Raw genomic sequence first — 12102 nt, 5'->3', positions numbered from 1 at the left:
CGAGCAGTTGGGGGTTTGGTGCCTTGCTCAGGAGCACCTTGTCAGTGCCCAGGAGGTGAACTGGCACTTCTCCAGCTACCAGTCTACCACCATACTTTGGTCCGTACGGGGACTTGAACCCGACCCTCCGGTTCCCAATCCAACTCCCTGCTGCCTGAGCTGCTACAATTATTACATGGTTTCGGTATTCATAAATCACTTATCTGGAACATGAAGGCCAAATATAAACCATAACCTTTTAAACGCAAATGATTCTTTGGATAGTAACAGTAGCTGAATAATGCTTAGTTGATTTAGCGTAGAGATAACATGCCCATTGCTGTGGATTATTCAATAATTTCATCATACAAATACTTTATAATGAAGGTTTGAAGCCTATGTGTGTTGACAGGTTTTTCCTCCTCCTGCATCCCTTCCTGACATGTGCCTGTATGGCTAAACATAATTTTTTTACCATCAGAATGTATTTAGTGATTTAATTGGGCTTAAGTGGATCCGTAGTGTATTTATGAAGATTGCGGCTGCCCAAAGCATGTTCTTTCTAATATTTTTCAACACCAGTGCAAAGGAGTCTTAGTTCATGGATTACTTTAATATCCTCCTGTGTCTTGATATGTTTTATTGTCATAGCAGTCAAATGCTCTGAGCTGCATGGGCAAATGATTTTCTATGGGAAGTTATAAAGAAAAAAAAATCTAATTCACTCATTGGCGTACATGTTTTATGTTTTTGAATGTATCTTTTGTCTTCTTCAGATGGATGAACACACAATAATCTACATGTTTTAAATTTTTTCATGGCTGGCTTCTCTCTCTTTCTCTCTCTCTCGGACACAGACTTCCAGATGAACACGTTCACCTGCTAATGTGTGCCAACTGGCTTATATTTTCATACTAAGATTCAACGATCTATGTAATTACACAGATAATTTACTCCAAAAGACCAATGCTGCAGTAGAGAACATGGTGTATTGTAGAATTATAAATCTTTTAGCAAGAAGGGAAGACCGAGAACCTGGTGTAATACTATATTGAGCTGACTCAAGTTCCTTTAACATGTTCCATTGCTGACTTGCCTATAAAACAACATTCAGTTCCCAGTTTTAGAAAAGCTACAGTGTGGGACAATCCACTTCAAACATGCTTTCAGAGAACGGACCCTAAAATGACTGCAGTGGGATATTGTGTCTCAAATTAGTCATCGAAGTAATAAAATATTCATGCTTTGGTTTGTTCGAATTGATGTGATGTCATCACAGTCCTTCATGATAGCATCCTGGTTATTCAGGTCTGAATGTTTTATGGATGAGGTGTAGCTCTTACTCGATTATTTTATTTCATAATTTGTTCATAAAGTACCTAAAAATTGTGAAAATATGCATTGCGCATTCCCCAGAGCCCTAAGGAGGACATACGTAGATTGCTCATTTTGTCTGACCAGCGGTGCAAATGATAACCAAACATATTTAATTTACACTGACACCACATTGAAAAAAGCAGAAAATACTCACAGCAGAACCTGCAACGGCAATTGATTTATATTTTGTGTGTAGCAGTTAGCATGAGAGACTGCACCTCCAAGCTCACGGCCATTGTACTCTGCCAGGAAAAGCCTTCAGACTTCCCACTCTGGGTTGGGAGGGAGTTGTTGCCCTACGTAATAGAATAATGAGTTCAAATATTTCGGCGTGTTGTTCATGAATGAGGGTAAGATGTTGTGTGAGATTGACAGGTGGGTTGGTAGGAACTGTACAGGACTGCCTTTGTGTACAGAGAGCTAAGCCTGAAGCCAAAGATCTCAATTTACTAGGCCTTCTGGATGCTTCTCTTTGGAAGATTTCCATGCACATCCAGCTGGGCAGTGGCCCGGGGGCAGACCCAGAGCACGCTGGAGGGATTACATAACCCATCTTGCCTTGGGTTCCCCCAGAAGCAGCTGGCTAGAGGAAATTGGGTCTAGTCTACCTTTCTTATCCTGCTTACCACCATGACCCTGATAAGTGGTTAAAAATGCATAGGTTGCTCCTCAAAAAAGGATCAATATAGTTGCAGATTAATGTTATGTAGATTGATTGATCGATTATTCAACTACTTCTTTTGGCTTTAGTGCTTATGGGTACATCATATTATATTACTTACAATACAAGTGTTCATTTATTGTACGATAGAATATTGGGATGCTAATTTGGATTTTTTTCCTGGCTGATAGACATTTTTAACCGATTAATCACAAACAAGCAGGCAACTGAGTCCCACTCCACCTGTACGGAAGAGTTAGCAGCCCCGTTCTTGTGTGCATTGTTGTGGACACATGCAGCCACTTTCCCAGTAAGTCCCTAAGTATCCTCTGTATCAATTAGTTTAGCTGCGAGGTTGTCGGCTGTGTGTCGGCCTGGTATACTCTGTGTTGGAAGGGCGGCCAATTTAACTTGCCAGTCCTCATCAGTATAGTGGCAATTGTTACGTAGGTCTCCATTGTGGCACGGGTAAACAGTTAATAATCCTTAATAGACCCTTAAATAATCAGCAATTTCATTAGTAATTTCATCACATAAATACTTTTTAATAAGGGATTGAACCCTATGTGTGTTTACAGGTTTTTCTGCATCCCCTCGTGATATGTGCCTGTATGGCTAACCATAAACATTTTACCATCAGAATGTATTTAGTGACTGAATTGGCCTTAAGTGGATCCGTAGTGTATTTATGAAGATTGCAGCTGCATAAAGCATGTTCTTTCTAATGTTTTTTAACACCAGTGCAGAGTAGTCTTAGTTCATGGATTACTTTAAAATCCTCCTGTGTTCTTGATATGTTTTATTGTCATAGCAGTCAAATGCTCTGAGCTGTGAGGGCAAATAATGAGTTTCTATGGGAAGTTATGTAGAAAAAGAAATCAAATTTACTCAATGACATACATGTTTTATGTTTTTGAATGTACCTTTATCTTCTTCACATGGATGAACACACAGTAATCTACTATACATGTTTTTTTTTTCATGGTTGGCTACACACTCTCTCTCTGTCTCTCTCTCTCTCTCTCTCAGACACAGACACAGACTTCCAGATGAACACGTTCACCTGCTAATGTGTGCCAACTGGCTTATATTTTCATACCAAGATTCAACAATCTATGTAATTACACAGATAATTTACTCCATAGGAAAGCAGACCAATGCTGCCGTATAGAACATGGTGCAATGTAAAATAATAAATCTTTTAGCAAGAAGGGAAGACCTAGAACTGGTGCGGATTTCAAAGCTTTTAAAAGTCTGGATGCTTTACCAGTTCTTTGTAGCTGGCTGGGTTACAGCTACATGATGCTACGCCAACTGTGGGGGGAGGTACTTCATAATGGTAAAGATACAAATTCAATCTAGGGTTTATTTTGCATTAACATCTATTCTTTACTTAAGTAAGTATTTTTTTTTTAGAGGACATGGTAGATTTGACAGGTGGATATTACGACACGATGGGCAGCAGCTAGCGAGCAGTCCAAAGCTAGCTGCTGCTAGCTGGCCGTCTAGCCGGGGTAGGAGCTGTACAAACCCGCATTTAACTTGTTTTTTTGGCCTTTTTGAAGCTAGTTTCGGTGTCATGTTATCTTTAATTAAACCAATATTTTTTTATGCGTTTCTAAGTTAAATGGTCAAGGGAACAGCTTCATATGGATAGGTCAGTGAATAACCAATAGTTATGTGGGTCATCCTCGGGTTGACATGTTAGCAGGAACAGCTGGTTAGTACGGCAGCTAGCTGGTGTGGATACTTTTATTTTTATTTATCAGTCATTTAAAACCGAAAGGCAAGACATACACATGCTTGTGTTGGTGAGAATTACTCACAGATTGTATTTGTGAAAACACGAATGAACACATACGCGTTTGGCTTGCCATCCGTCTACAGCATAGGTCTTCCGCCGTCCGTCATGTTTTCATAATTTGCAAATAGAGCGTGATGTCACGTGCAAAGGGTCTAAATCATATATTTCAACAGATATATTTGCAAAGTCAGATCAGAGCCAGAACAGATCAAACACATTGTCACTTGTATTTGAACTCTGCCTTTTAATAATCCCTCCCTGCTGTTTTTTAGATAAATTTTGTCGGACAGTTGATTTAACTCACTGGTCCAGACTGAAATATCTCATCAAGTGTGAGATGGATTGCCATGAAATTTCATACAGACACTGATGTCCCCATCAGAATAAATTGTAATAACCTTGGCAGTCACTAACTTTTCATATAGTTGCATCATCAGGTCAATCTCATAATTTGCACTATACTTTAGTTTATAACCAAGAGACTGCTGAGACGGCTGATTAAAATATTACTCTCACAGAGCGTAGTGAGCGTACATGGCTGTAGGCTCTTAGCCTTGTTTATCCCTGCATCTTAAACGACTGACAAATAAAGAAAAGGTATGGCTGCTTGAGTAGGCTATACTGTACGTTTTAACCCATTTTTTCAAATGTGTTGGTGCTTGTAGCCTGACTGTCTCATCTTCCTGATAAAAGGGGGTATCATATTAAGCAGGCATGCTGTGTTATCCAGGGATCTCTCTGACCTATTATGCAGTTTAGATCCATTATCATTACATGGTGTTTTTTAATGGTTGGTGGTTCAAGTGGTTTTCTTTACTGGTCATCTCTCTCTATATTGAGTTTAATGTGTCTACCTCCTGTAAATGCTTGTCTAGTTGCATGCAGACAAAAGGCGCTGATAGAGTTGGTGCAATTTGCAGAAAAGAATGAAGAAAGGGTTTCATTGTCCAGATGTTCAAAGTGGTTCAGGTGAATCTGCATTTCGAGTGAGAGTGAACCAAAAGAGTAAAGTTGCCGGCCAGAAAACCTAAACAATGAGCTGAAAGATGCTAGAACGCACTGTAGAGCTGAGGGAAACTGCAGAGTTGAGTAATTGTCATTGGTTTTGGCACTGCAAGCAACCCCTATTAAACGACATTACGTATCACATTTCATCCATTAATACAGAAATGTTGATTAGAGCAAGAAAACTTTTGACAAGCAAACAATGAAATGTGAATGTGGTATGTTTCCATTATTAGAGGCGGAGGCTTTCCGAATGTAAAATGTATGAGAGCTATAGCAGAGAGCACATTAAAGAAAACAAATGATTTTTTACTCAGCTTAATTAATTATTCATCAAATTTACTTTTTTTACAATTTACAACACATATATATTGTTCCTCATGGAACTCCAAAATGTTGATGGCACAGTGAGGAATTTGATTCCATTGACTATTTACAGAGGTGGAAAAAGAACTGAAATATTTTACTCAAGTAAAAATAGCTACCTGAAAAATTACACAAGTAAAAGTAATAAGTAGGCTACTTCATTTAAAATGTACTTTAATTAAAAGTTACTTAGTTACATTTAAAAAAAAAAACTGTAAAATTGGGCAGGGGGATCTCTCCCATGTAGCGAAAATAGATCTAGGGGTCATAAATCCAAACCTATATTGTTTTTAATTAAAGAAACATCTATACAAATGTATACACATGTAATAACAACACAACACATGTCACAAATGATATACACAAACTATACTACAAATACTACAAACCAACAGCTTTTGTTTAAGCTTGTTTAAAAGAATTTGCTATTTGCAGAGTAGAGTTTGTGTAAAACAGCGCGGGGGACTAGTAGCTACTAGCTAGTATCTAGTGCAATATTTCAATCTGCTCTGTCTGCTCAGTCCACTAGCAGGACGACATGATTGCATCTCCTTGGTTGTCTAAATACATTCATCGTTTATTTTGATATTCATGTAAACTATCAGGAACAATGAAAACACAATGTATTAATTAGTATTGCTTATCAAAATTAACGATGGATGTATTTAGACAACCAAGGAGATGTAATCATGTCACGCTACTAGCTAGATACCAGCTAGCTACTAAGGTTAGCCTGCAGTCAATGACATCAACAGTCAACAACAATTTCCATTATAACATTTCACTTTGGCATCTATTGACAAGTAATGCTTATCAAAATAAAAAATGGATGTATTTCGACAAGATGTAATCATGCCGTGCTACTAGCTAGGTTAGCCTTATTGTTTGTTGGATTTGCAAGAACTTGCAAATAAAACTTGATATATCTTAAAACATCTCGCAAAACAAAGTCAAGATCTTGCAACAGTGTTTGTCCCCTGTACATGTCCCCCCCCCCCCCCCCCCCCCCCCCCCCCCCCCCCCCCTCCATGTCACCTTGAGGGCTCCGTAGATTTGTTATGTAGCGACATAAACGTAACCAAAACGTAATCAAGTACATTTTAAAATATTGATTTTAAGAAGTACTTGAAATTTACAAAATACACAACAAAACTACTAAATACAGTAACATGAGAAAATGTATTTTGTTACTTTCCACCTCTGACTACTTGTCAGTAATAGTCAGCAGTATACTTTAATACATCATACTGTATGTGAAATAAAAATACTCTGATGGAACGACCACTTCTAAACATTGCCAATTGCTGGTGATACTATTGCATACATGTATCTGGGTCCGGCCGTATACAATATAACGTCAACTTGCTCTCTTTTAGATTGTGCTTCCTTCCAGAATATGTCTGCCCACATCCAGTTCTAGTGACACTGCTACCCAGTTTAGGCAATTGAGGTTCAGGCCTTTTGAAAAAATAACACATACTGTATATGTACGGGCACAGATGGAGAGAAGGAGATACAGATTGTAGCTTAGTAAAAACATCCACACAATGTACTAAAAACTGCATGAACATACCAAGAACAGCTGGAAAACAACTTTCCAGAGGTGGTTTAGGCAAGTTATTTTTTAATGTAAGACACGTCAGAGTGGGGAACACATCGCTACATGTTTTGAGGCGCAGAATTTCTAGCAGCACCCTTGTATACATACTCAGTATGTCTCCCTTACTTTATTTCACAAACTCTGATATTTCCCCCCCATGTTTCCTTTCTTTATGCGTTTGAATGTCTTGAATAAAACGTTGACAAAGTTCAGGTTGGAGACTGACAGCAGTAATATCAATTCAGCAACAGAAGATTAGCTGACTCTTTGCTCGGTCTGTCATGCGGCACGAGAGAAAGAGAGAGAGAGAGGGAGCGAGAGAGAAAAAGAGAGAGAGAGAGCAAGAGAGGAAGATGGGCTGCAGACATCTCAGGAAAGAGATACTGATGCAGTTGGTGAAAGGGTGGGTTTGATGTAACCCCAGACAGTTGCGTTACTCAGACTGCAGAAAGGTGGAGGATTTTTTGGGTAATATTAGAGGCCCAAACTAAAGCATTTGTGAAAACTTGAATTAGTATTATTCACATGTACTGTCAGTGGAAGGTTTTCCAAAAAAAGGGGAGTAACAGAGTTAATTTTAAGAACTGTGTTTACAGGGGGGACTGAAGGTAAACATGTTGTTGGTGTCACAGACTCTAGATTAAAGCGCCACTGCCCTTGCCAATGGTTAGAATGGAAATACCTGCAAAGATGAATTACACTTTGATTTTTTCATTTTCTAATAACTGGTGTGTTTATGCGCTAAAAGAGAAGTCAAGTGACGCAGCTGCGATTGTGTTTATCGGGTGGCATGCTACAATTTTGGTAATCATTTTGGCATGAAATTGCGCCGGTGTTCCTGCCTGCTGAGAGCTCCTTTTTTATCGCAAATGCAAAAAAAGAATGCTTTCTTTGTTTTTTGGCTGTAATTAGGGTAAAGCACACATGGATGTCTTCAATTCACTTAAATGCCTTTTCGTGAGTTTTTCATTTCTCATTTTGATAGAAGTTTTACAGCTGAAATGATTAAACGTCAAGTCTATCAAGAGAAAAATGTATTAGCAACATTTTTGACAAAAGTACAAGCTTGAAAATGAAAAATAAAAACTGGGGGTGTGGAGTTAAAGTACCAGACCTCTGTAACCTGATCTTTGTCTCTGCTTTGGGCTCGAAGCTACTTTATTGGCTACTTGCATAACACACCTACGTCTTTGTCAGTGGTTAAATTGCATTGTGGGTTATGTAGGTGCCAGCTTTTGACAACAAAGAAGAATGCATTTAATAAGAAACATACTATCTACGGTTCTGCTGCATCAATTTTTATTTATTTTTTTAACTGTCCAATGTGAGCTTGACAATGTTGTGAAATGCTTAATCGGTGCAGAACTCTCTTAAATGTTCATTAAAAGTCATTTCAAGCATTTCATTCAAGCAAAACTGCCAAACATTCCCTACTTCCAGCTTCTCAGTTGTGAAGATTTGATGCTTGTATGATTGTTAACTGAGTATATTCGGGTTTTCCTTAATCACTTTAGAATAGAAAAAAGCAAATCAACATAATCTATAGGTAACATAAAACGGTAAAAAAACAAAACATTTTAATGTTCCTTTAAAGTAGTCGTTGAAATGCAATTATTATGCATATTATTAAAGGTCCCATGGCGTGACCATTTGACTTTGTTTTTTAATTTATATGCGTTCCCCTGCCTGCCTATTGTCCCCTGGTGACAAGAAATGGCCATAGGTGTAAACTGAGTCCTGGGTATCCTGTTCTGTCTTTGAGAAATTGAAAGCTCAGATAGGCCAATCTGGATTATTGCCCCTTATGAGGTCATAATGAGCAAGATTACCTCCCCTTTCTCTACTTTGCCCACCCAGAGAATGTGGCCCACCCATTCAAATGAGCAAAGTGGCTGTTGGTCAAGGCCACACCCCTAGCCTCTATCTTGCCTCCCCCTCTTTCCTCCTCAATAGCTACAAACCTAATACCTCAGAAATGACACATCCTAAGGAAAGGTCCTTGTGGGACTGGCTCTAGCGGCTGTATTTCTGCACCAAGGCTGAATTTTTGAAAAATTCAGATACAGTATTAGGGGACCACTAAGGCCTATGTAACAGATACTTCAGATACAGTATTAGGGGACCACTAAGGCCTATGTAACAGATACTTCAGATACAGTATTAGGGGACCACTAAGGACTAAATAAAAGCGTCCAAAGAGCACCATGTCATGGGACCTTTACATGATGTCTTCTAAAATAACTTATTTTTACAAAAACTGACCAGTACATACAGAAAAAATGGACTGTCTCCCAGACATAAACATTTTTCTCTCAGGAGAAGCTTGGCAGGATTCTGCATCTAGCCCATGAGGAGACTGCCTTTTGCTTTTAAAGTGGACTAAAGGAGCTGAGCTCCCAGTATTGCACCTTGCTCCCACTCCACCTGGAGTCTACTTTTCTATTACTCACACTAAAAGTATGTTCCGTTCCAGACCCCATTCCAGATCATTCTGCTCTGTGACAACATCATGCTTCTGTCTTTAGTCAACTAAATTGCATAAAATAAGTTGAACATACCTTCATGTGGTTGGGTCCTGAGACTGTGCTCACATACTTGCAAGTGTCATAACTGCTACACATCTCATAATACTTTGTAGGTGTTGTCTTTTTTATCCCTAGTTGAAAAAAACATCCCTTTAACCATTAGCTCGGGCAGACAAACCTAGAATAATTCTTCTTATATCAGAGTTTGTACACTTGGTCCTTTTATTTTGCTGTTATGGCCATTTTCAGTTTGTGCTATACAGGTGTAAAGTAAAGCTTTACTACTCTTTCTGAAACCATTAACCCTCTCCTGCATTTGGAAAGGCTGTCAATATAGAAACAGCATGATAGATAGATTTACATATAAACAAGCCAAATGTGCATAGAGATAGTGGAGGAGCCTACAGAAATACAGTGAAACAAAAAGACAGACTGGTGAAAGACCATGCAGCAAAGGCTCCATCTGTCCTTGTCTAATAGTGAATGTGGGAGAGGCTCAGACAGATAAAGGCAGCTATTTAAATCTCTTGTAAACACATTATCGACCTGGCCTTGTCCAATATGATACTTAATTATACGTAGAATAAGATACAACAGTGATATAGAGGCTGAGTAGCATCTATAAATGCATGAAGCCAATCTCATGTCAGCATCTGCTGTCAGCTTTCTGTGCATCTTGATGTGCAGTAGTTACAAAGAAGAAAAAGGAACGGTGAGTCCTGAGCAGAGCAGAAGTAAACATGTCATCTACAAAGGGAAAAAAGATGCCTTTAGAACAAACAAAATCTAAGTTTGAACATGGTACATGTTGTGTGTGAGCCTGATTTACTTGACATTTGTATGCATTTTTCTTTATGATAGGAAATAGGTGTAAATGCATACAATATTAGTTAAGGGTGAATTGTTATCTGGATTTCAAGGACAATGTTGCCACATTTGCAGGACATGTATAAGTGTAACGCATCACAGTTCAAAATAAGCATTTAAACTTTTTTTAAGGCTCTTTTGTGTCCCATTGCAAAGATGACACTAGGTACTGGATACCAGCTAAAGCTCTAAATGTGCCTTTGTTTAAAATAAAAACGACAATTATCTGGGTTTGATAACTGAAATTGCTTCAATAAAGCTGATTTGAGAGAAGATTCACTTATCATTATATAGATCTCTTCTATCCCATTGAAAAACAGTCACTGCGTGAATTAGGAGCTGATATGTATTTCAGTATGGGACTTGTGTCTTCAAGCCCTCAGAATTATGTAAAAACAAACCAACAATAGCTGATTTAGACTGTATTTGATTGTCATTCCTCAAGGTTTGGAAATAACGTTGTTATTGTTGTGACTATTTCCAACGAATGTAACTTTAATCATTGCTCTATTTTGTCTCAGACTATTAAGTCTGTTAAAGGAACACAATAATGAGAAAATGAGCAGGTGAATATTAAAGTATTTATATAACGGAATACATCTCTGAACAATTAGGCAGATTTGATTGATTTGCATTAAAGCCCAGGCTCTTTTATATTTTTATGTGTCATATTTTGTGTGTGTTTGTGTTGGAGCCTCCTTGGTGATTTCTAGTTTTTTTTTTTAATTTGTTGCTCATTATATATCACCTACTGGCTGTCCAAATCTTTTTGGACTTGTAGGGAAATGTCAACTTTGTCTAATGACTTAGACTTTAAGTGAGATGTATTCACATTATTTCAGACGTAATCTGTCTTTGTTTTAAATTTTGAAACAGAAAATAATAGGGATCAAAAGAAAAATGTTTTGTTATGTGTGTTACTGTCTGTAGACATCTAGCACACCATACCATTGCAAAAAGTATCAATACTGAAAGTCTTTTGGCTCAGAAGAGTCTTCAAAATGATTTTTCTCAAAAAAAGACATTTTCCAGATATTTTTGTCTTATAACAAATTAACCACTCCAATACAGTCAATCTAGTTTGCAAGGTTGTGTAACCTTGCAAACTAGATTGACTGTATCAAAGGCTGTATAGCCTGTTTGATGAAAAATAACAACAATGTTGATCAGACAGCTCTGTAATATCCTTGCAGATATGGTAAAATAATGGTTATTTTGTAATATGGGAAAGTAAAATATATACCCCTTTAACACGTCTTTAAGATACATGTTGCTGTGTGTGACCACAGCTGATTACACACCACTGTTTCGTCTCATCTAACATGGTTCTTGTTGTCATCTTTTAGGGCTCAGTGCTCTGCCCTTTGACCCCACGGCCAGCAACAACCCTATCCACTTCAATAGCTCTAATGGGCCCCCGGTAACGGAGTGTCCTTCCCTGGAAAACACTACTGAAAACAGCAACAAGAGGAAAAGAACCAGTCTGCCTCCAGGTACTGAGAATATTACCTCTCTACAGTAACACTGTGACACTAAAGAACAAAGAAGGAAACGTCATCTGTGGCTTTTCAGTTGTGCTACACAGGCCCTACCTGAAATTACAGTGGCTCACTTGTCTGGTTGGATGCTTCCCGATGGAAAGTGATTTAAATGCTACCAGCATCAAATAACTGCTGGTGAGAGATAATCTATAATCCTGTCATTTTGAGACAGTCTGAAAGAGGTAGCCTTGTTTGGTCTTTCAGTTTTTGATTAGCTTACTGTAGCCCGCAGCTCTGCTTGTCTGGCCTGTTTGGAGGTCACACGACTAAAAACATGAAGCTGCACGACGGAGATTTTACAGCCGCCTGCCTCTAACACACACTGACCTGTTCTATACAAAATACTGTGGCGATGTCCCTTCCTGTGTGTGTGTGTG

The 12102-nt window shown here is 38.4% G+C and overlaps 1 protein-coding gene across 5 annotated transcripts in view; it reads left to right on the top strand.

Annotated features, from left to right (window-relative positions):
- LOC116696810 (ecto-NOX disulfide-thiol exchanger 2) overlaps positions 1 to 12102 on the top strand; it is a 164469-nt gene that overhangs the window by 37048 nt on the left and 115319 nt on the right. For all 5 annotated transcript variants that reach the window (XM_032527993.1, XM_032527990.1, XM_032527992.1 and 2 more), the window contains one exon: positions 11531 to 11677. In XM_032527993.1, the coding sequence (XP_032383884.1) occupies positions 11531 to 11677 (147 nt within the window). The remainder of the gene's footprint in view (positions 1 to 11530; positions 11678 to 12102) is intronic.

Source organism: Etheostoma spectabile, chromosome 10 (genome assembly GCF_008692095.1).
Source record: "Etheostoma spectabile isolate EspeVRDwgs_2016 chromosome 10, UIUC_Espe_1.0, whole genome shotgun sequence".
In the NCBI taxonomy this organism is placed as follows: Eukaryota; Metazoa; Chordata; class Actinopteri; order Perciformes; family Percidae; genus Etheostoma; species Etheostoma spectabile.
The sequence above is the reverse complement of the archived record's forward strand: the minus strand, read 5'-3'. Positions and strand labels throughout refer to the sequence as shown.